This window comes from Apteryx rowi, unplaced genomic scaffold (assembly GCF_003343035.1).
Source record: "Apteryx rowi isolate R43461 unplaced genomic scaffold, aptRow1 scaffold_518, whole genome shotgun sequence".
Taxonomy (NCBI): domain Eukaryota; kingdom Metazoa; phylum Chordata; class Aves; order Apterygiformes; family Apterygidae; genus Apteryx; species Apteryx rowi.
This window is the reverse complement of record NW_020450781.1, coordinates 218,467-244,296: the sequence shown is the minus strand read 5'-3', so window position 1 is coordinate 244,296 and position 25,830 is coordinate 218,467. Positions and strand designations below refer to the sequence as shown.

Below are 25,830 nucleotides of genomic sequence, written 5' to 3'. Positions count from 1 at the left end.
AAATAATTCACCACACCGTTAAGGCTTCCACCTGCTGCCCTTTTAATACTATGCAGCTCACACAAAAAGAAATTTACAGTATTTATAAGGGAGTTTAAAAAGCACCCAAAACTTGTATATTGTCTCAATGAAATATAACTTCTTTTACAGAATTATAAAAATCTTCACATTTTTACTTTTCTAGATTATTATTCATATCAAATTCTGTGCATTTTTAAATACAAATGAGCGTTTTTTTTTTTTTAAGTACCAATTATATCTGTTTTCAAAAAACTTAACAATAAATCTACATTATGTTTTGGTACAATGTTACTAATACTCAGTATAACAGCAAAACCAGATACTAGTATATTAAATTGTGCTGGAAAGGAGTCCATTAAAAGGTTTAATCAGCGCCTCTACAGGTTTTATTAGCTTCATTATTGGAAAGTTTCATAAAGAATGGAACAGGCACAGAGAAGCAGGTAAGCTTTAATAAATTTTAAAGTATTTACTCCTTACTTTTCCTTCAAGGTAGTGACAGCAAAATCAAAAAGGAGAGTAAGAAAAAACACTACCCAAAATTCAACTCCCTCTCTTCTCCAAAACAAAATAGAAACAAAAAATACATGATGACGAGATAATATGTAGCATCCTAACAGTAAAGCAGGATACATATTTCTACAGAATTAATTGACTGACATTGACTTCAAGAAGCTAAGTCATTAAGCCTGCATAGACTAAGATAAGGTTGATTAGAGTACTTCAGTTGAAAAGCATGGGTAGACCTTGGATTTCAGAAAATAGGGTGATACACAGTTTCTTCACATCGAGCTGCTTACTGAAAACAGTCTTATGAAAACATCACTAGCCTATCTACTGATGATAAGCTGTTGTGGGCAACTTTCTGAGCAGACAAGTTTTACTTTGGGAAGAGATGAAAGAAGGTCCGCAGTACAAAYATTTCATTTTTTAGGGTTTTCTATTATCCATCCTCCTTGCACTGAACTCACCCTTTCACACTGCGTCCCAGTGTTTAAATCACAATTACCAGTGATTTTTAAGTTCTCAGGAAAATGCTCCCAAATGTGTTTTACTTTCTGCTCCATGTTTAAAATGTAACACAGAACCGAATACATCACGTTCATAGCTTACAAAGTTCAGAGGATTCTTTGCAGCACGTTACTATAAACCGAATTTCATTTTCACTGCAGACTTACACTACCACCAAGGTATCTGACTGCTCCAGCTTCCAGAGGTCTGTACAGTGACGCTGCTATTTGAAGTTCAAAGCTTGATAATGAGAACATGCTTCCTGAAGGCTTCTTCAGAGCTTGAGGAACCCTGTTTTTATGAATAACGAACAGGGAGTTTAGAAGAAGCTACTGATTATGCCTGTTGGTCAGACTATAACTTTTTAACTTCCATATCGTCTCTGAGGCAAAATGTTTTTATAATGATTTAGGCAAAAGAGGGTGGGAGTTCTACATCTAGGAAGAGTAATGCAAAATTACTCAAGATCAGTCACTAATTTATTAAGCCCTATGTTCAATCCTGGGCCCAGTCTGGCAGATAATGTGGCCATGAAGATTTTTTTTCTCCCTAGGAACACAAATGAAGTTAGTGCTTTTGTAACAGTGATTAAGCAGGTTTTGTTTACCCTGATTTTCAGCATCTATAATTAATTTAACATAGATTATTAAGAGAATCATGATTCTCTCAACCACAAGTATCTGTTTTCAAAAGCTGTGGAACTGTAAACATACAAACAAGCCTTGTCTCCAATGTAAGTGTATAAGAAAACTTCAATGTGTTAAATAAAGACAATAGGAAAAGCAGAGTTTTGCAGAAGAATGCAGAAACAAAAAATGCAAGGCAGGAAAAGGTCTCAGTACCAGCACAGTGCTAGACTTTAAGAAACTTTATTTCTTTATTTACTACAATTATTGAATTTTCTAAAATCTTCCTCAAGAACTGGGTCTTCCTGTAGTATACCAAACAACTTTGTAACATGCCACTAATTCTAAACCCCAAGTACAGTATTTAATTATAAAGAACTCACACAAAACATCTCAAATATTCACTCTAAAGAGACATCAGCAAGCCTGGCAGAAACAAAAATAGAACGGGAATTTTGTTTTAGTTGGTGGGATTATACATGAACATTGCTTCTCCTTCCACTCTACCTTCTTGCTAAGTTTTACACAGAATTCTTCTGCATCTCATTCTTAAGGTTTTTTCACAGGCAAAGCAGAGGAGATAATTAAAAAAAAAATTCAATATATCTACAGTCTCTATTAATGAAAATATTGAAGGAAAGTGTGAAAAATGGGGCAAAAAAAAGTAAATGGGCTTTACTGGATTTCATATAGAGAGTTTTAAGTGCTGTCCATTCTACCATTTTATGGAGCACTATATCCATAGCAGGACAGGTGGACAGAAATACATGGCAGCTTCTCAATCATTTTAATTCCTGACAGATAAAGAATTCTTTGGTCTTTGAAATGAAACGGTGAAGATTAAGTAGTATCTGAAACCTCACATCTGACTCAGGGTATGGCATAGGACAACTTTTTCTCTTAAGTCACACTGTAAAGGGCCACAACAAGGAAGCAACCTAATGAGAAGGAGTATGGATAGCTGTTTATTTGTAAATGAGAAATCCTAATAAAAATTTGCATATTCAACAACTGCATGTTGGCTGATTGATTCCTTTCTATGTATTGGGAGACTACAGAGACACTCTATTATTTTCGCTAATCCAAAAGGTGTAATACCTTTAATATACTATTGTTGGATTCAATTAGAAGTCCTCAATATGGCAAATTACTGACTTCTGTACATCGTATGTATAATTCAGACTTCCCAGGATGTGAATTTAAATATGACAATTTAAAAATATTCTACACATGTAAAATTTAAGAACAAAACTGATGACATTCTGTCAGTGGAACAATCTTTTAGGAACTATTATCTCAAGCTATGTTTACAAAAGAAGCAAGAAACTTCAGCTTATCACCAAAGTAGCAGAAAGAGAAATTCTAAGATATGCTTAAAACAGTTGAGATGCAAGCATACTTTAGTCGAGACCACTGTTCCCGATGGAAAACAATGTCGTCATAAGGCGAGGCAATGGGCACAAACTGAAACGCAGACAGTTCTATCTGACCATGAGGAAAAACTTTTTCACTGTGAGGGTGACAGAGCACTGGCACAGGTTGCCCAGAGAGGTTGTGGAGTCTCCTTCTCTGGAGATCTTCAAAACCCGCCTGGACGCGATCCTGTGCAACGTGCTCTAGGTGACCCTGCTTGAGCAGGGGGGTTGGACTAGATGATCTCCCGAGGTCCCTTCCAACCTCAACCATTCTGTGATTCTGTGAAGGCAGCAACTATAAACGGTTGGTAGAAAGCAAAATAAACTAAAATTAAAGCAGTAGGAGTAAAAATGAAATGCATGTATTCATAAGTAGAGATCTATTTGTCTCAACACAAACTACGTGGCAGGATTATTACTCTCTTTTGTATGACTTGAATCTATAGGAATTAAATACAAAAAACCATATATACACAGGTTTTGTTCTTTTACACACACATGTACTTATTAAACAATCATGTTTAAACTTTCTTAGTTCAGGATATGATTAATGCAGCCTATCAGAAGCCAGATGGTGCAAAACCAGAACCATCAATCAAAATGAAAAGACCACTGAGTGCTATCCACAATGATGTGCTCACAAATGGAATTTGTGTTCACAGACCCTCACACATAATCTGCAGAGGAAGCCATAAACATAGCTGCATTGCCCCCAAGGAACTGGCATAAACAGATCCTGCTTTGTTAGGCAAAAACCTGGAGAAGTAGCACTCACTGCTGTAGGCTCTGATTGAGAAAGACTCAGCAGGGCAAACATATGTACTTTAGATAAAAAATTAAAAGCAAGCTCTTTAACAATTTTAATAATCTTTGCACTGATGACAGTATCTGTCAAACTGTCCACTTGCCATTTGATTTAATATGGGATAGTGCCATACATTAACAAAGCAGCTGCCACTGTCTGTCTGACACATGAATTGGTATTTAATGCCTGCTCCTGCACAGGACTCACAAATGGTTCACATTTTTAGCTTTATATTATGCATTTACTACAAATGTTCTATGGAAAATAAGGTTGCGGTCTGCAATGTAAAATAATGATGCCTTACATTTTGTAAGGATTTGCACCAAGCAGGGCTTTTGTATATATAAAAAAAAAATCTTGTAAAAATAAAGGCATTAAAGAGTATAATTTGCCATGCATGAGCCTCATAAATGATGCTAAGATCATTAAAGAAGATGTGAAAACAAACAGCAGTAAGAACATATAGGTATTCTCTCCTGGAAAAAGCATGACAATATGAAATAAAGAATTAAAGGATTTGTTAGCATGACTGCTTGCATCTGCAACCTAATTTTTTTTTTTATTACACCACCTCTCTTATGTGCGCTGAATATATCAAATTTTACAGAAGTGTATTTTAGAAAAAAAATACTGTGGAGTGTTTTAAAGACCTTTTTCAACTACTTGCATAATCATCTTCTTCCTTTAAAGCTAGATGACTAGGTCATGATTGACTATCATGATTGTATAAGGAAAGGGTGAAAAAAAAAAATTAAACCTAATGCATTTAAATACTTCAAAAACAGCATTCCATGAGTTCAAATGTCATCTTTAAAGATCAACATCTTATTCACTTTCAGTGATATTGGAAAATGCCACATTTATCATGAGGAAATTATACAGAATCACAGAATCGCTGAGGTTGGAAGGGACCTCTGGAGATCATCTAGTCCAACCCCCTGCTCAAGCAGGGTCACCTAGAGCACATTGCACAGGATTGCATCCAGGCGCCTTTTGAATGTCTCCAGAGAAGGAGACTCCACAACCTCTCGGGGCAACCTGTTCCAGTGCTCTGTCACCCTCACAGTGAAAAAGTTTTTCCTCATGTTCAGATGGAATTGTCTGTGTTTCAGTTTGTGCCCGTTGCCTCGCGTCCTGTCACTCGGCACCACTGAAAAGAGTCTGGTCCCATCCTCTCGACACCCTCCCTTCAGATACTTGTACACGTTGATAAGATCCCCCCTCAGCCTTCTCTTCTCCAGGCTGAACAGGCCCAGCTCTCTCAGTCTTTCCTCATAAGAGAGATGCTCCAGTCCCCTAATCATCTTTGTAGCCCTTCGCTGGACTTGCTCCAGTAGTGCCACATCCCTCTTGTACTGGGGAGCCCAGAACTGGACGCAGTACTCYAGATGTGGCCTCAGCAGGGCTGAGTAGAGGGGGAGGATCACCTCCCTCGACCTGCTGGCAACACTCTTCCTGATGCACCCCACGATACCATTGGCCTTCTTGGCCACAAGGGCACATTGCTGCCTCATGCTTAACTTGGTGTCCACCAGCACTCCCAGGTCCTTCTCCGCAGAGCTGCTTTCCAGCAGGTCAACCCCCAACCTGTACTGGTGCATGGGGTTATTCCTCCCCAGGTACACGACCCTGCACTTGCCTTTGTTGAACTTCATGAGGTTCCTCTCTGCCCACCTCTCCAGCCTGTCCARGTCTCTYTGAATGGCAGCACAGCCCTCTGGCGTATCAGCCACTCCTCCCAGTTTTGTATCAACAGCAAACTTGCTGAGGGTGCACTCTGTCCCTTCATCCAGGTCACTGATGAAGAAGTTGAACAAGACTGGACCTAGGACTGACCCCTGGGGGACACCGCTAGCTACAGGCCTCCAACTAGACTCTGTGCCACTGATCACAACTCTCTGAGCTCTGCCATTCAGCCAGTTCTCAATCCACCTCACTGTCCACTCATCTAACCCACACTTCCTGAGCTTGTCTATGAGGATGCTATGGGTACAACTCCTGTTCCTTAAAGGAAATACAAAGCTACCATTATTGTCCTGATGGATCATGAGATAGTGAACCTTAAACTTGCCATTGGCCCCACATACCTGTTTTAGGCTTCAGATAATTCAAAGAGAAGCTGTCTCTCAGAATTTCAGGAAGAAGCTATATATTCTTGGAAGGATGATTTTTTGAAGTTGGAACCTCTCCAAAATCTGAAATGTTAGAATAAATTCTAAAGAAGATGGCTGCCACATGCTCCTCTCAAGCTGGAACCAGAAATGAACGGAAGGATGGATAATTTAACATTCTTTGGACGAGAGGTGTTTCATGTTCATAAAATAATAGAATATGAGAAAAAATAATACAAATAACATGCCATTACAAAGGAATGAAAAATGGGTTGTTAGCTTGTTTTTATAACAAAATCTAGGTTTACACCTCTCTTGCTACTGACAGCATTGATCCTTCCTCATGACACTTTAAAGCTCAAGTACGGCTAGAAATTGAAGCATACGTTTCAGATGTTTTCTTCTGCCCTCAACTGGGACCTAAACCTCAGTGGCATTTTCACACTGCAGAGTTAATGCAAAGTCTACTAACCCTGAGCCTTAACCCTTGAACTAGGTTTGGAGGTCTTTCAAGCCTACTCTAATTTACCTAGAGTATATTTTAGCATCAGGGTACTAACTCAGACTGAAACATGCCAGTTTTATTGTAAGGCTGCACACTAAATCACCAGAGCAGTGATAGTCTTTCAGTGTACAACTCTCAATACTCAGGAAGGATGAGCAATTGATAAAAACTGTAGGACGTTTTTCTAGTTACATCTGAATACAAACACCCTCTTTCCCCCAAGTCCATGAGCTGAACACTCAGACAGTTAGACTGGGTATAAGAACAGTGAGAGCACGTTGTAAGCACCCTACATTTCACATACAGCTAATACAGATGCTTCATTTCAGGTGCCAATCACCTAGATTAACTATGCAGAATCCACATGGCTTGCAAGCATATTTTGGTATTCTTCCTTCAGCTGTCTTTGAAAGCAGGAGCACTTGAGCTCGTATTGCACTAAGTGAAGTGTGCTGGTAGAAAGGAAGAGAGGAAGAAAGGAAGAACAAATTTCCTGTGCAGAACAATCTAAAAACCAATCTCAATCTATAGTTTATCATGGTCACTTCAGCAGAATTTATCTTTTTCACTGTATGATAATTAACCTTTCTTCTCTCTTTCTTAAGTGGAATACAGTACAGAGAGGAAGTTATGACAAAGTAAGAATAAAAAGAGTGCCTCTAGGGCCAAGAATTTAAATGACAGCAGTAGAAGGTGTAAACACAGCCAATGATGACTTGTTATTTATTGGGAAAAATGTGATCCCATCCGTTACTGATTTACCTGAAACAGATCAGATTTTTTCTGGATGAAATCCTGTCACAGCATACTTGAAATCAGTCTCAACTCAAAGATTTTGTGCTAGCAGTTTTTGTATGCTATCCATACAAAATGCTATATAGTGTAAGGCTATGCAGAGGAATATTCAGCGAGGATAAGAAGATCAACATTTTTGTACCTTTATTATCAGACACAAAGCCAGAGAATGCACACCTGCTTCACAACTCTATAGCAAAGGGTTATTAAAACAAGCATTTACATAGGAATACAGAAGAAGAAAAGTAAATAGAATATGCTCACTCTGTGCAAGAAGTCCATTTACTATTCAAAATCTTTTGGAATAAAAGCACTGATGCCAACCTGGGTAATATTTAGAACTTTAAGTAACACGTCAAGTTCATTAAAGTACACAGAAAGACAACAGTGAGCAAAATCAACTTTTGATCTCCAGTGAAAGGATGGTGGACAGAAGATAAAGCTATTTATCATACCCACTAATGAAGTTCCCAAAACTTGGCTCTCTGGATATGTAATAATTAAAAACAAACAAGCTCAAGAGCATGGTCATTGGTACATTTAAGTTAGTAGCAAGGTTTAAACTCTTGAACAGTGAAGAACTCTACTACCAACATTACTCCCATGTCTCTGTGGGCTGGTTTCCACCACACAACACACATGCACTGCTTCCTCTGCTGCACTGGTTCCTTCACCTCTCATAGTGACATTGTTTCTCACAACCACTTTAATGCCATGCCAAAGTACATCTGTAGGATTACAGGGTTGCAAAAAGATATATATGAAAAGAACAATAAAAGCTGAAGGACAGGTGAATTAAAGCTGATGGAGAGAGAACACAACTGTAACATCACAAGAAGAAATTAAACAAAGAGTGATAGGTTGAAATAAACAGAAAAAAGAAGGTAAGCCAGACAGAGGAGAAATAATTCTCTTTGGAAGAAATGGCAATAGAATAAAGAAGAGGGAGGAGAAAAACAATGAGAGAAGGTAAAAGATAATCAGGAAATTTATTCTGCTACAAACTGCCTAGCCACAGAGAGAAACAGCCCGATTCTTTGAAAGCCAAATCAAATATTAGGAAATGGGAGAAGAAAAAGAAACTTGAACTTGATCTGAACTTGAAATGGCCATAGAACAATTAGATATCTAGTCCATCATATTACCAAAGAAAGATTAAAAAGAGCTTAAAAGAAATTTTAACAGGGCCAGGTCCAGTTACTTTTTGTGATGTCTAGGTTTTCCAGAAAATAATTTTAGGAAATCTGAAATACCTTTCTTTTTCATACTGTTATGACAATGCTACAGTTATGGTGGACTAGGTACATAGGTGATGCAAGATTTGCAGAGAAATAATGTCTTTCTTTGGAAAACAGCAAGAGCATTAATGTGTCCAAAATGGTATGTTTTACTTAAGTATGAGTCAATATATCAGATATTTAATGTCACTACAAAGCTTATATTTCATTTTATAATTCAGTATTTTTTTGGAGCTAGAAAATACTTATTGGAGGCAATCTGCTATATCAAGTAGCTTTTGCAAGTTGTATCAGTGAGAAAAATTGTGAAGTAAATGACCACTGTTTTAATGATTATTTAATTGAAAAAAGTATAGATGTTGTATATCTCATGTAACTGTCACATACCAGAGTTGTATTTATTTTCTCACAAGGTAACAAAATCCTACAGTTCTGTTGCTATTCTCTGAACTGCCTCATGCTTGTCAATGTCACTTTGATATAATGTCCAAAAAGTAAGACAGTATTTTGGAAGTAACTAGAGCACAGCCATATGGAGAAAGACTGTTACTTCTACGCTAAGTGAAATGAGGTGTGCAGAAGTTGTTTTCACCTATTTAGTTGCCCTATCAAACTGCAAGTCATGTCTAATAACCAGTTTTTCATTATTACCACAGAAACTTTTCCAACATTACGTTCAAAATTTCTTCAATTCAATGTCTTAAGTTACTTTTGCCACATATTTTTCATCACATCTAACATTCTGTTTCTGTGATTATTTTTACCTTTGTATCTTGATCCTTTTCTAACCTTCAAGAAAGTTTCTACTGGGGGGGTGGGGATGTGTGCATTTCATTAGCATATCGCTTAAACTGTTCTCAGCCTCATTAATGAAGATATTTTAATAAGACATCAGTATCTGTGATATCTCATTAATCATCTAAGTCCATGCTTCATCATATAGAACTACGTTTGCTTACAGATGTAAAGGCGATTTAATAGCCAATTGTKAATCAGAGTTTTTAGAAAGTTTTTTTTTTTCTATAAAAGTATCTGTTTATCCTAAAAAAGGAAAAGCTTCCCCTCTGAGTGATAACTGAGGCAACAATCCCAAGCAATTCAATGAGCATCAGATAGGGCTTGTTGTTTTAAATATTCCATTTCAGCAAAAGTTACTAACACTGAATAAGGTTTTAACCACAACATTAAGCAGATATACATTAGCTGTTTGCATATATTTGTGTTCACCAGCGTTTTAAAACAAGAAACAAGCAAACAAATCACTGGTTTTACAGCAAATTTTTTTTTAATTTTATGATGCAAAACATACTTCAAACAAGATCGCAAGTCTTTTATTGCATCTCAGCTATGGAATTAAAGACAGAGCTGATACTTCTTTTTTCTAAGCAAAGTATTCAACATGCAAGTAAGCCCCTTCATTGCTGTGTTTTTCTTGTTTCTTCTCCCATTCTGTACAAAACCCTGAAACAACTCCTGGTATTTGAACAGCTATTTCTAAACTGTCTATACATTAGTTCTCTTTGTGTTACAGATGGTATAAACTTTAATACAGCTAACAGTTAAATCAAGAAGAAGCAGCGGTTTTTTTAGACTATTAGATTTTCTTCACTATTATCAAGTAACGTTCAAGTGTGCCATTAGCACAAGGCCATTGCACTGCTCTTCCAAACAGAAATTACTTTTCTCTTTCAGTAGTCTTCTTTGAAGCCTTACATCATATCAAGAGCACAAAACAGCTTTATGTAACCTCCTCCAAAAAGCAGTTCTGAGCATGAGGGAAGGAAAAAGAAAAAAACGGATGTAGGTTACAATAAGAATATTTCCATAAAATGTGGTCATATCTGACATCTGAGCTATTAAGTTAAACCTGAAATCTATTTTGAGGCAGGAGATAGCAAAAGGCTCTTTCTCTTTTCAGCAATAACCCAGAAACCTTTTTCATCTTACAGATGAACAATTCAAAGCCCCTGCTTTAGAAAATTCAAACTATGGCTTATATCATAAGCATGACAACAGCACAGTAGTCTTATGATTTAGCACAATGCTGTTTCTGGAATAAATGGAAATCAGAGAGAAAGGATTTTTGTTGTTTTCCAGAATCATATACTCAAGCCATTAACTGAGAAATAGGAAGGATGGGAAAGTATCTCAAAATGACTTTCTTTTCTTCTGGCTCAAAAATGCAACCTACACATTCACGGCACTGTCATTGCGCACACACATCTTAAAAGCCACACAATTAATACCTGAGAAACATTAACGTCCTCAGGAAAAACAAGAATTTCCTGTGTTTTTCAGCTCTTCTGAAATTGCTTGCCTCCATATTCTAAAAAGCATCCAAACCTGGTTTGCTTAGACATGTTAGCTGCTTTTCTTCATACACAAATTAAGCCACTTTCTAATGCCAGTGGCTACCAAATGCCAGCTATGGCGAGCAATCAACACAGAAGTAGAAGACAGAGAAACCTCGGAAGGCTGGACCTCCTAAAAAGGTAGGAGCATTGATTACTGAAAGATGTAAATCGCATCTGCCAGATACGTTTAATGCTGCAACTACATTTAAATCTTTCACTACTTGCTTTCAAAAATCTCTCATAGTAACACTCCAACTATACAAACTGTACAACATTTCAATTTACATGTTCTCTCATGTAATCAAGTCATACCACAGTGCAGACATCCTGATGAAACATCTTCAAAAACAAAATTTTCAGGATCTAGTGAACAGAGTGTTGTAGTGATGCCTCTAGTTAGAAGTTACCCAACAATGAGGCATTTTAGAGTTCTTCCTTTCAGTAGAGATCAGAAATTCTTCTGTTCAATTTTGCTTATTTGTGAAGAACACATGGAGAACCCAGTTTCCCTGAACACAGGAGAAAACCAAAAGGAGACAGGTTCACCTGTAGGAAAACTCTGCCTGACAGAAGCCCTTAACTTCCTGTGTCCCTTTTCGGGCTGTTTAGTTCGGCACTTGTCACCAGGGGCAAACTGGTCCAGAAGTTCTGCTGCCACCACCACGTGCCCCCTCCCTCCTTCGCCTTGCCATAGTTTGCCGTCCCCAGTGGCAGCCGGCAGTGGCACTGGGGCCAGAAGGAGCACACAGCTTTGCCGGCTTTGCTACCAGAAGCCCATAGCCTCCATTCCCTTCCCCTCACCTGGGACTCACCTGCTGCTCTTGGCTACTTCACATTTCACACAGGTGCCCAGGTCGATCTTCAGGCAACGGCACCACTTTGGGCATGGGTATTATTAATCTTTTGTCAATGAAAACCCCTTGGACCATATGGATAAGCCTCCAGAGGCAGTGCCAAACAAGATCCTACCATGAGTACTGGCTTCTGTCTGCTTCTGTATCACAAATACAGATTCACTCCCTTGCTTACTTATAGCCTCTTGCAATGTGTAGTATTATCAATTTTGAACTTTCCAGAGGATCTGCGGAGGAAAGAGGTGGTCTAGAATCACAAATTTAAGGTCGTTGACATTAGATTTCTTATTTTCATTTAAAAATTGAAGGAAGACTCCGTGGATTATTGAAACATTAGTTGAAAAAAATTCTCATGGTAAGTCTATAAATCATGGCAGCCAGTAGCACTTTTTATGGCTAGCCATATATGATTTTGATATTAGACACGTTTCTTAATGCAATTATGCATATATCTACCTTTATCAAAGCAAAAGGAATCAGGGGATTTTTGTTTTTTCAGAAGACTTCATTCCAAGTTGAGTGTTGGGAGGAAAAAAAAAAAGAGAGAATGCTCTGTGTGACTTAATTGTGTGGCTTAATACAATGGTCCATCTAACTTGCCAAACACATAGGCATTGTCAGATGGGTATTTTGTTTTCTCAGTATTTTTTTTTAACATCCGTATGATATACTGCTAAGTAACATTTTTAAGCATGAAGAATATAAAACTTCTATAATTATTTGATTTGCATTGCATCAATTAGAGCTCATTTCCTGAAACAGCTATTTTTTAAATCCAAAGCACTTTGAAATGGGGAAAAAAAAATCTCAGTAGAAACCCTTGGAAACCATGTGAACATTGATTTTATTTCTTATTTGTTTGGATCCAGCATACACTAAAATAAATCACTAATGCTATAATACATGATCTTATTTCTTTATAGATCATACCTTATTCCTGAGCAACAGCTGCAGGTTGCAAAAGAAAGAAATAAATTGAGAGCTGAGTTTTCAGCCCAGCTCATGGCAGATTTCTCACTGGAAGAGCAGGATGCTGGTAGAGGCACATACAGACTTGCCCTAGGACACTAAGGAGGCCAGAGCAGCCAAATGAACAGTTCTGCTATACTGTGTTTATTATAAGTAAAAAAACATTTCTTTGCACAGCAGAAATTGAGGAGTATATCTCGAAACAACTGCTCTAGGACTAGACTGAATACTTACTCATCCAGCAAGCAACTAGAAGAAAGGAACTACGTTCTGTGGTGCTAAATTCAGACACTTTAAGCATATTGGATCCTGAAGCTCACACTAAGCTCCTCAGATTTAAGTTGTTTTGCCCAACTAACCTATTATCGCAATTGCTTTCACCATTTTTTAAATAAAATGGGTCACTAGTTTTAAAGGGCAACATCATTTGGAAGAAAGATACTAAGAAAGTTAAACATCTTTTACAGACAGAATGAAATYCCTGCTCTGTGCAATGTGGAACCTCACGGCACACACACAAAAAAAGGTTCAGTAGAAATTACCTGTGCGCAGACATAACCTTTGATTTAATGAGCATTAGAAAAATGGCCTGAGTATAGCTAAAGGTAAAAATAGCACTCCCGCTCAACTATATTCTATTTAATTTTAATTTGCTAAAACCATTGTCCCCCCGTACAGTTCTATGAGGACTTTTTTAAAAATATTTTTCTGATGGTGTTATGAAAAGATAAACTGTACACATAATTAGAAGAGCTGTTCTACTGCTAACTGGAGAAAAATTACACAAAAGTCAGAAGATGATTCTCAAGAAAGCTGGTCTCTACATACACCTACTCTAAATACACACAGGAAAAAGCAAATATTTTCAGAACAAGGAATGGCTTTGTCTGCAAATAGAACTCTATGTATTTTTGCACATACAAACTGAAATAAGTTTGAACACATGGCAACCAGTCACCTGGAGCAGCTTTTAATACTCAATATACGTATCAAATAATTGTTTGGTCTTGTAAAATACATGTTTTAGAAGCTATTATTTATTTATTTCAACAAAAAAATCTGGGAAAAATGAGCTTTATGTGCATGCCTTACTTCAAGAATTCAATATATTTCCCAGGCGTTCAAGACTGATGTTACAACCTGTTTTGTTGGTAGTGCAATATTTGAAAGCTCCCCAGGCTCTGTAGCTGCAGGCACTGTGAGCGCTATGGTGGCCATAAGCGGAACAGAGCAGGAACAAATCCCACTGGGTAAGCATACAACTGAGGCGCACATGTGTTGAGATTTGCTATCATATGGCTTCATCTGAACAACGAAAAGGGCAGCTAGATGGTAAATGATGTATCTTAGACATTAAATAATAGAGGAGCTTAACTATGCTTCCTCTGCTATCAGCAGAGGCAGAACATCTCCCACTTTTCCATCCCTCTTGTATAGGACAATTTAAAGGCTCTGCCTGCTCTGCTGCTTAATTAAGGCTTCCTTAGATACACTGGATACAAGATAGAGAAATGCAAGATAAAGACTTCACACTTGAAAGTGGAAGGAAAAGGAAATTTTTGCTTTTCCCCTCAGTAACAAAACTAGCTTTTCACTTGACAATCAGAAACCATAGACATTTAAAATGTCTTTCAGGGTGCAGTAATTTGCCTGCATATTCTGGCATATCATCTGCAGATAGGCATATATATTTGAGGTAAAACTTCCAGGAATAGCTACTTTCTTTAATAGCTATTGGTCTCCTGATCAAGTATAAGCAATAGTAATGTTAGCAAAGTTAGTGTAGGCACTCCACCAAAACATCTATTTCTGGTTTAGCAAGTGAAGCACCAGCTTTGAAGAATGAATTTTTTTAGATGAATTTTTCTCTTTTCTATGGGATAACACATTACCAAAGAATGAAATACAGCCAAACTGCTTCAGTAGACAGTCCTGTTCCAGCCATTGTCACTAATGAGCTTCTTTCCTATATCTGTTTTAACCACTGTTTCACTACTACCACCGAGCTCCGACCTATTCTTTAAGGCTATTCCTTTTCTACTTCAGAAAGGTTCTCAAAAAACCCCTTTTAATCAATGAATAATCCTGAAAGCCAGTGATTCAAGTCATTCATGTCATGATCCTGCATCACCATCACTTTCACAAAGCCATCATAAAAGCTCTTTATCTTCTTTTTACACTTATTGAAAATAATCTACAAAAGCAAACAAAAAAAATCCAAACCCCAACCTTTCTTACATGTAAATGAGACAAAACAGAACTAATACAGACATCCACCTGAAATAACTGTATTGTCAACTAATGTTCGTTACTGTTAGATTTACAATAAAAATTAATTAAAAACCCTTCCCTGGACTGTAACGATTGTGAAACACTGGCAGCTAAGGTGGAAAATAACAGCACAAAGCTAGAAATCTGCAATGAACTCATTATGACCACTGCAAATAGGAAGTGGTTAGCAGAAAGAAAACCTTCACTGTCCAAAGTGAAATAAGGAAAGAACACCTTTTTTTATGAACTTATTTGGCCCTTTTTTTCCCTTTTGCTCTCATACATATATATAGAGTGTGCTTGGAAGCACCAAAAGAATGGAGCTTCAAAAATCATCAAACAATTGTGCTACTTTTAATAATTTATTAAAGGTCCTAAAACAAAGTTCAAAAGGGATTATATCTAAGCATTTATATTCAATTCCACAGTGCCTGATGACTAATTTGTAAAGAGTGCATAAGTCTTCACAACTGAAGCCAAAATCATTTGAGGATACTTTGATATAATGCCACAAAGGATATGAACAGGAAGGCAGCAGGAGTTACAAATGGCCAAGCTCTATTAAGAGTGCTAATAAAAGAATAATGGAACTTCCTTGTACTATGAATAAAAAGTGTTTGGCACAGGAGAATTTAGACACAGAGAAGAATATCAAAGCTTCTGGTTTCTCAGTTGCTTCTCCTTATTAGATCTTAATTGATTTACTACGACGTTTACCTTAAACTGCTTCAATTTAAAAAAGCAATATTCCAGTTAGACATCTTGTCACATTAATTTCCTTTATTCTTAATGTTTACCAATTTTCACAGGCCCTTAATATCTGCTTTACCAGACTTTATAGATAATGCAAGTCTGTCTATAAAAAAATACTTCAAAGTGATGGATTTAACTTGAAATGATATATAATTATTAAAATTACAGAATATACCTACTGTTTGTTAATGATTTTCTAAGCTGTAGTAGCTTCAAGTAGCTCAAGTAGCTGGTAACTATGGAACTCTCATAGCAACCAACCTACCTGATTCCAACTATTTTATAAACTTATTTGGCCTTTTTTTCCCCCCTTTGCTCTCAGACGTGTATGTAGAGTGTTTTTGGAAGGACCAAAAGAGAGGATTTTCAATCCATTAATATTCACAAACATTGTATTTCTCTCTCATACACATATGTATATTTACACATGCACACTTTGCACATAAGGTATTGTGCACACTTCGAGCCCTTCTTCCCACAAACATAAAAGCTAATTCTTTTTTCCAATATATAGTTATTTGGTACATGGATCAGAAAAGAAGCAATAGGGTTCAGATTTTTTCTGTTGAAATGTCTAAACAAAAATATGTTTCAAATCTTTCTTTTTTAAAATGTATACTTGCAAAATCATACACACTTTTTTTTCTTTTTTTTTTTTCAAAACAGAAGCAGCAGAGAAGATGATCTCACACTGCTGACAAATTGTTAAAGGATCTGGTGCACTTACTTAAAAAAATAAAAAAACATGCCCACTGATGCATCCAAGATTGGAGGAAGTCCCTGAAAACATTTACAAATCTGTTTAATTCTCCTTCAATTTGCTGCTTAATGCACTCTTTTGCATAATGTCTATGAAAAAAAACCATGACAAATACTTATACCACAGAAATGCTGTGATCACTGCCTTTGACCCCATTTTATTGTCTCTCTGCCTCTTGGTACACCCAAATATTCTTGTAACAGCTTTAATTTTTTATCTTGCATTGCAAGGTCTTTGGGGAAGTGGTTTTCTTTTTCTCTTAAACCTATAAGGGTTTTGACCAGGGTTCCCAGACTTTACAAATAAGGGTCAAGTAATAATGATGATTTGTGTTTCTTCTTCTTCCCCCAAACAACTGGCAAGCTGTTAATAAAGTGGTCTCTTCCAATGATGCTTCCAGAATCAATAGATAATTCATTAGTATCATGTATTTCAGGGCCTAATTGACACAACAGGCTAAGCAACATACTCAAGGGTAACATATTTTCTAAATAGAGAAGAAAAAAAGGGGGAATCAGATACCCCATATGGCTACTTCACAGGAGTTGGTGTCAATCCATAAATTATATTTCTAGGAGGTTAATGCAAGTCATTGATTTCACAAATCAGAAAATGCAGCTCTTCAAGCTTGGCTTGAAGAAATAAAAATACATTTTATATGATAGTCTAATTAAAGTAACATGAATAAACCCTAGCACCCTCAAATATTTTCATCATTTCCTTTCATTTTTGCATTAAACATAAAATATAGTTATCACAAATGTTTGGAATTACTTAACAAAAATGCAGGTAGCATATTTTTTCTTACCTTATGATCATATGGATTGTATGAATGAAACAGCTGTGACAGATCCTTTGTCCTTTGTTTTTTCTGAAAAGTAATATTAATAAATAAAATTTATTAGAAAAGTTAAAAGAAAAGGAAAGAGACTAAAGGTTTAAACAGCTATGTGCAGGTACAAACACATTCTCTCCTCACTTTGTTAATGGAACAGTAGGTACAAAGAGTAGTGTATGCAGATTAAGGATATTAAATATCACAGGAAATAATTAACATATATATTAACAATGTTAAGAACACATCCTTAATAAAAATAAATAGCAAACTATAACATCAATGGAATGTGAAAACAGCTCAGATTTATTTTAATTTCTGCACAGTAAATCATAAATAATGTCTTGGAATATAGATAACAACACTTGAAAATTAGGCTTCGATCTTGCAAAGACTTGTTCACTATTCTAGTATCTACTTGCAGTCTTGCTTTATAGCAGATTAGGTTTAAAGGAAGTCAGTTTAAAGAAGCCTTATTATTTTTCTATTGCTTTTGATGCTAATACTCTCATTGCCTTGATTGTGGAAAATTAATAGGTGGTATGCCATTTAATGCCAAGACAAAGGGGAAGAAAAACCTCCTTCTGTTAAGAACAAAGTTCAGAGACAAAAACTCCTTAATCCTGCTTTTACTGAAATCATTGAAAAACTTCAGTGATTTCAATAGGTGCTAAACAGAATCTCTCAGCTGCATCCTATGGCAGGGGCACAGGGTGGACAGGAGAAAAAACACCCTTCATCTTTAATACAGGGATGAGTCACAAATAAKTTTAAAGCTTCATTATGTCAAAATTGATGTTGACTTATCTGAAAGCTCAGAAAGGCAGAGCATTCCAGCCTAGAAACTGCATAAGGAGGAGACAGCTACAAGAATTCTTTACTGGTACTTTGTACTGTAGTCTTATTTTAGCCATCATTTCTGTGAAAGAAGTTTTCCAACTAATTGATAGGATCTGTCCACATTTCCAGCATGCTGGGAACTAAATGGTTAAAGCTGGCAGCTGCATGACTGCAGTATTTATTTTAACTTCTAGAAAGGATAGGACAATTTAGTAATTTTTGATTATGCAAAAAGAACTACGTATTTCCCTTCTTTGCACAGTTTTTATTTTCAATGAAATGTTCAGATGCAGCAACTTAGTCATACAAGCTATAACTCTAGCTACTTTTATGAATTTACGACAGCTAGTTTTTTCTGGGTCAGTAGAGGTATCAGGTAATATTACTACTTCCCTGAGGTCAGTAACTGTGTTTTAGTTATGACCACTAAAGAGTCAAGGAAATAATTTTTTACTTGCTGACCCTCTTCAAATAAGAATGGTGAATTTTGTTTTCAGTATGAGAGAGAGATTTGTTTAATAGATAGACAATTCTATTCAATTACAGTAAGCAATACCTAAAATGAGTTCTTTCTCTGAGTTTACTAATGGTCTTTTCTAACACTAACAGAACTGATATTTAAAATGACATTTCCATTATTACAGACTTCCTCAGCAATACAACACACCTTTGCCAAGAAAAGATCTCCTTTAGTAGAGGAACCTTGGCCTTCTAACCCATTAATACCTATTTTATTTCCAATGGAAAAAACATTCAAGTGAAAGCATCAGGTAGCTTAACTCAAATTCTGTCACACTATAGTGGCTTCTTTGCTGGTAGTTAATGCACATTGAAAGTACTTAAAATACTATAAAAGGTATTTGGAGAAATGCCATGATAAATTGAAAAAGATATCAAAACGATTATTAAAAAGATTACTTGAAAAAAATCAATTTCATGTATAAGTATGCAAGAAGTAGACAAAAATATTTTAGTTTGGACTCTGGATACCTCCACCAAACTTTCCAGGAAAAAATACAGTACCCAGAAAAAGTATAATTTTTGTTTGTTCTTAGTGAAGATTATTTCCCTCTCTTATACATTTTGATTGCTCACAAAATACTTTTGGTTATTTTATTGCAATAGCTTTGATGAAAATCAATTATATGACAGAAAATTCCCTGTCCTTCACCCTTAAAGTCTGGTCAAACTGCCATTTGTACACTCAGGCAAAATGAAGAATGAAGATGTCCTCTCTTACGTACTACATTCATGTAGTTTTCCACTTTCATTATAGGAAATTACAGTTTCTTTCCTCATTCATAAAAGGTAGAAGTTTTGCTTTTTTTTAAAAAAGCAAAATGCTTTTGACTTGGGAAATGCTGGGAATATGTGAAAGAGAGGAACATGCAATGCAACTGCTGGAGATGCATACAAAGAAATGCTCCTGGAAAAATTCCCAGGATGCCTGTATGCTCAGCTGATCTAAATCTAAACAGCATGTGACTACTTTGTGGGAAGTCTGAATACACCAAGACAAAAATGTTTTAAACACAGTCATGGTTGCCATGTCTTTCTAGAACACTGAATCCAGCTTAACTTAAATCTCTAAAAAACAGAAATAAAAAATATTTCAAACAGAACACGGAATTTATGCTGGCAAACAGTAACCCCTTCAATTCCTAGAACAGGCATTAGACCTTTAGTATTAATAAGAATTCTTTTAAGTGAAAAACAGGCACGGTTCCCTGCTCACCTCAAAAGTGAAACACAACAGTTGCAGGGAAGTAGGTTTCTCCACCTCTAGACACAACAGGGAAAATAAGGAGCCAACAAGCTCTCTCTCCTTCATTGCCTCCAGTGGACTATTCCAACCCTTAAACCTTCTCTCCTCCTTTTAGCCTGAGCTCTGAATTGCTGACCGTTTACATGCATCTCCCCAGTCCTGTTTTCCTTGAGGTAGCTTCAGACTCCTATTTCTCCTTCCTCAACTATTAGTCCAATATCYCTTTCATTCCCTCTCTTGACCAATATCAAAATACTGCTCTTACACCTGTCTTCCTGCTCTTTCCCTTTAGTATTCTGATTCCCCATTCCTTTACTCTGTACCAATAATGCTGTCAAAATCTCATGGCAAGAAGCCACTCAATAAGATCTTCTGAACTTACGCAAATGTACTGTGCTGTTGTAATGGTCCAGGTACACAAGCAGCGCAGTATTGCTCTTGAACGTTCTCACAGAACTGCATAGGACATCTTTGCATTTTTTATCTTTCAGAAAAAAATTTAGAGACTTTCCAAAGTTACCATACAAATTAGCACAGGATATTTCCAAAAAGCAGAAGACCACTTAAAGTCCAATACCAGCAACAGACTCACAGCAGTTCATTTCAGTAGTTCTCTCAGCCTTGCCATATATTGATACAGTGCATGTTCAGTGACCACAGAACATTTCCTTAAACCTTTGTTTGATCAATATTTCCTTACTCTTGGCAGAGGGTTACTGGCAATACCCAGTCTGGCTGCATTTTTGGTGCAAAAGCATTTGACATGTGGCAACCCACAGACTTTTCCTCCCCACACACTTTTCCTCCAAAAACTTTTCCAGTATCAGCTTCCCAAGAGTCAGGTACCACTTGAGATAAGTGTGTTGCAGGAGCACAGATTTTCTTAGGTTATGCGATTCTGATGACTCAGTCATGGACTGATTTAAATTCTAAGTACTTAAAGAAACAAGTGTAGGGAGATGAGGCAAACTCAATTTGCCTTTTCAACATTAGATACACAGAGATATTCAGACACTATGCTAATGAAGGCCATTTAAGAGCAAATGCATGTGTCTATGCAAGCAATTCTTCACTTTTCTGTTTCAATAAGTTTTTAAAATGTCACATTATATACAGCAGTTGCATTGGAAATATATTTTATTGCTGTCCTTAACTGGAAAAATATGTAAAACCCTGGTGAAGAATGGATGAAAGTGCTGCTGCAGGACTGAGTTAAATACTGTAAAATCATGTATGTTACGCAGAAGTATGCCAAGATGGAAGGGCTTCCCTACGTAAAGAAAAGCTATTGTAAATGAATTTATTATTTCAAGCTTGTTACTATGCTGAAGTACAATGAAGTTATTACACTGATGTAATCAAACACTTCTCAAAAGACAGGTAGTGCTAAACATGCAGTTATAAAACTAACAAGAACCACAAGTCAATGTGAAATAATAATCTTTCATATGACAACATATATAGGCAATGTCACTAATTTCAGGGTTTTTTCCTATAAGCGTATGTGTGATTAATACATACTTTGTTCTAAATATAGTATTGCTACGTGTTATCTGGAGACTCAGATTTTTGGAGGTCTTATTTTCAACTATTGAGATTTTAAAGGGTTACTGGTCATCTGAAATGCATATTATATGCTTAAAATATAATAACAACAAAGGAAAGATCCTTCTAATCCCATTCACAGTTATAAATCAATAAAACAAAGAGTTAGTGACCTTCTTGGGGTTTTTACTTTTTTTCATGTACACTGATTTTTAACAATAGTCAAAAATTTTATATTTTGTTATCTTATTTTTGATCAGGAAATATCACTTAAAGAACAAATAGGCAGAATATTAAAGATGTATAGGATGAGTCTCCAAAACTATTTTAAATATTCTGGACACAGCAGGTAACTGCATATAATTTTGTGTTGACTACTTTAGAAAAATAAAGCTGTACTTAAATTATCATTAATGACTGTTGCATGTAATGGTGTGAAAACAGGGCAAAGGTAGGATGTCCTAATACCACATTTTTATAACCAAAAAGTACTTTATAAAAATAAGCCTGGAAATGAAATAAGTCCACTGAATACTAAACATCATAGACTCTCACAACTATATTGTGCTTTTCTCATGATTCCTCCCTTCTTACACAGGGGTAACTACCTGTTTTTCAGATGATATTATTGCAGCCTAATTTGTTGGGATTCCTTTTAAGCATGATATACCAGGTCCACAATATTTGCTGTGAAAATTACAATATTCTTGCCATGTTTTTATCATAGATTACTTAGAAGTATATAACAGAAATGCAATATTCTCAGTTTTTCTCAAGGAATAAATGAGCAAAGATTAATCCCTGATATTAAGTTATCACTAGGTTTGCTTTAGATTTAACCTTCAGTTTTAATACTGATTTTTTCCACCTTCACAGTTCTTAGTAATTCCAATCAAATAGCACTACAGATCTGCAGATTCCACCAATGCTATTGAAGATGTCAGCCTCGATATATCCTCAGCAAAGTTCTCCTGCTTTTGTCTTTCTGCTTCCATCACTTACAATCCCTCTAGTACGTTTCCATACAAATATTCTTCTTTTCCCTCATGGTCACAGTGAATACTAACATGTGTCAAGGCAACCAGATAAATGTCTTTATTTCAGTTCTCTTCCCTCACCTTCTATCTTCTCCCAGTTTCTCTCTTTTACATAGTACTGATCAGAATTAAAATAAACTGTTATTTTGCCTCAGGAACTTGATTTAATTTAGAGGTTATAAAACACCTAACACACAAGCATACTAACAAGCAAAACCAGCATTTGTTTTTCTTTCAAACAAGTTTGGGAAAACAGACTATCTGCTTGTGCAGTATATAATGGATTAGATAATTCATAGTTATAACCAAATTAAACTTTGTGGGCCAGGGTAGAAGTTAACCACAATATGAATTAAATACCCACGAGAAGCTATGTATAAATATTTCTTCTAATTTATTATTTCTAGAATCCTAATTCATAGCCTGAGACCCAACGGAAATAGCGATGGAAAAATAAATAACAAAAAGCAGGATCCAGTTCACCAAATATTAGTGGAAAGAACACAGCTATGCTGGGATATTATAGCAGAAGAGTATTACATGTATACAGGTAGCCATCTTGATCATGCAAATACAATGTTGACTAACGTTTCCTAGACACCAAGGCAAAAAGAGCTTGTAACAGATGATGTCGGGAGAAGAATGAAGTAGCTTTGCAAGTATTTTCATGGCTTTCTTCCCCAGTATTAATGAAAGCGGGGAGGTCCTCGTGCAATAGACACCTCTCTTGCAAGAGCAAACAAGAATGTAGGAACTCTCTGTTCTGAAAAAATAGGTTCAACGCATTTTGTGTTACAGCATTCTCCAACTTAGGTAACTGTGGCTTTTTCTGAGCCACAATAAAGTTGTATCTTTTTTTTTCAAGTTAATTCTGTGATCTCACACTTACAAAGCCCTTAGGCAGTTCCAAACCAAATTTTTATAGTACAGAATGAAGTTTGAAGCCACTTGGGATGCTCTGTCAAAAGACACTGACCGGCCTAACTTAAATCACCAAAGATTTATTTGGCAAAATAACATAGAAAGATGTAGAAAATACTCTAACCAAGATACATTTTAAACCCTTGCTTGGAGATTCACGTCATAATGCCTTAAATCTATACACCTATAACCACACTACAGATATGAGCCAAGCCACTGAAATAGCCAAGTTATCAAAGCTTATAGATTGCCTTTTGTTCTGCAAAACAATTTTTAAAATATGATCAGAAATCAGTGAACCATTCTCTTTGACCCTGAGTTACTCAGTGCATCACCCCCTTAGAAATGAACCTGAAAAAAAATGTTGTGCCCCAGTCAGATTTCTTGATAAAATTGTAGCTGCTGTTTATCATGTTCTTGTGGCTGTTATGCTCTTGTGTCTGTGCCTTGAGAGGTCTGAAAGGGCAGAAGTGACAATGACGGCTTGGCAAGTTTCCTACTCTTGACAGCTAATTTACTTCTACTGGTATTATTCCTGTCTTTCTGATCACACCTATAATGAAGCAGACAAAATCATTTTGGGGCTACCTAGTTTTTTGGACCTAACTCATCTGAATTACTATGTCAAAAATAAACTTATAGTTCTGGTTTACCTATTGACATACATGTATTTCATTATTTATCTTGGTGTGACAAAAATACTTTTTAAATTTTTCTGCTGTAAACATGGAGAAGGCCACTTAGTGTTCAATATGCTATACGCAGCAGTATACCTTAATTCTCCAGGATGGTGAACGTTTTTGCAGCTCAGATTAACACCATAATTCATGATTATACATTCATCATTTATATTTTGTATACTCTACAGTCTTGATACTTTATATACTCCATGATTCTTTCAAAAAAATTTAAAACAGAGCTTTTCATGAGGCCATGATTTTTTTTTTTCCAAAAGGGAAAAATACATGAAAACTTTAGATACCTTTACAAATCAGATCAATCTAGCAAATGATCACAAACATTAAAATGCCTTCACGATTATGGCAACACAAATAGTTATGGTTAAGTCTCATTTGTATTTTAAGTAGAGATTCTTATTTATGGAAAACACAATTGTTCTCAAAAAACAGTATAGGATCTTCATAAGAGTATCTGTCAATCTAATTGAAAACAATTTCTGGAAGAATCCATTTTCAATTAAACTATGGGCAATGGAATTTCCTCCTTCTTACTTTGCATAGAATCTCAGCTATTTAATGCAGACTTTTCAAACTCACATATTTTACAAATCTTACTGAATCCTGCTGCTTCTGGCATATTTGGTTTTTTTAATTTAGTTTAGGATTAATGTTTGATATTACCATCATTCTTCTTAATGAAATCTTCCTCTTAGCAGAGGATAAACTAAGTAAAAGTTACTATGAAGATTTTCATAAAGAAATTCTTTGTTTCAGAAAAGGCCTTAAATCTTCTTTGCTCTTGACGGACCTTAAATTTTAGCTGCCTTCAGTGAGTGTGGTTTGTATATGCTCTGTCTCACCTCTTGTAGATTTTTATGCCTCAAATTCATACTCAAATTTTAATTACATACCTTAGCCTATATGAAGTGGTTACTTTCAAAGGATGCCACTGTAACTGAATAGGAAGACTTTCTATTTCCGCTCAAAAAGATCTTGCAGACTAAAGGTGTCTGACAGTAACAGGGTTTTGGATATTAATGAATATTGTCCATACTTCAAATTAGACAGACGCTGAATCAGAAATGAAGTCATTGGTCATGAGGGATAGGCTRGTTTTGAATATATATAGCTATTGCACCCAGATTTGCAATAAAAACAAAACAGAATGAATTGCAAACTACATTTTATTACTGAAGTGTTACTGGTCTACATGTCATCTAAGCCCAGGACTGAGCTGGCTATTACTCAGTCCTCCTCTCTACTTCCAGTTTTCCAGCAGTTCCAAATCCCACATGGATTTTTAACAGGCTGACTTGAGGTGCATGTGCAACAACCAAAACAGCAGAAGATACAAAAGTTCCAAAGCATTCGGTGACCTGATTGACTGTGATGGCTTTGAAGGAGTGTGTTTGGATTATCAGAGACAGATGAAGTTCAGGAAAGGGTCACTGAGAAGCTACCTCAGGATATTTCAGTGTCATCCTTTTCTTTCAAAGCAGACTTTGCGGACCATCATAAATGCAACATGATTTGCAAATGATGGACAAATTTAGTCACCTCCATGACATGGAACAAATATAACCAAATTCACATTAAAAAGCTTCTACACTTTAAAGGTGGACTGCAGATTTAAAAAAAATAAGAGAATTATATTGAGAAGTCTGTATTTTTTTAAAAATACATTTTAAACTGGACTTAAAATAATGGCAAATTCTATTC

General features: G+C 36.1%; 1 protein-coding gene across 1 annotated transcript in view; it reads right to left on the bottom strand.

The window, feature by feature from the left end:
* Positions 1-25,830, bottom strand: part of LOC112973035 (threonylcarbamoyladenosine tRNA methylthiotransferase-like) — a gene marked incomplete at its 5' end in the record, with an annotated part of 322,440 nt that overhangs the window by 78,905 nt on the left and 217,705 nt on the right. The window contains one exon of the mRNA XM_026080384.1: positions 17,297-17,359. Within this exon, the coding sequence (XP_025936169.1) occupies positions 17,297-17,359 (63 nt within the window). The remainder of the gene's footprint in view (positions 1-17,296; positions 17,360-25,830) is intronic.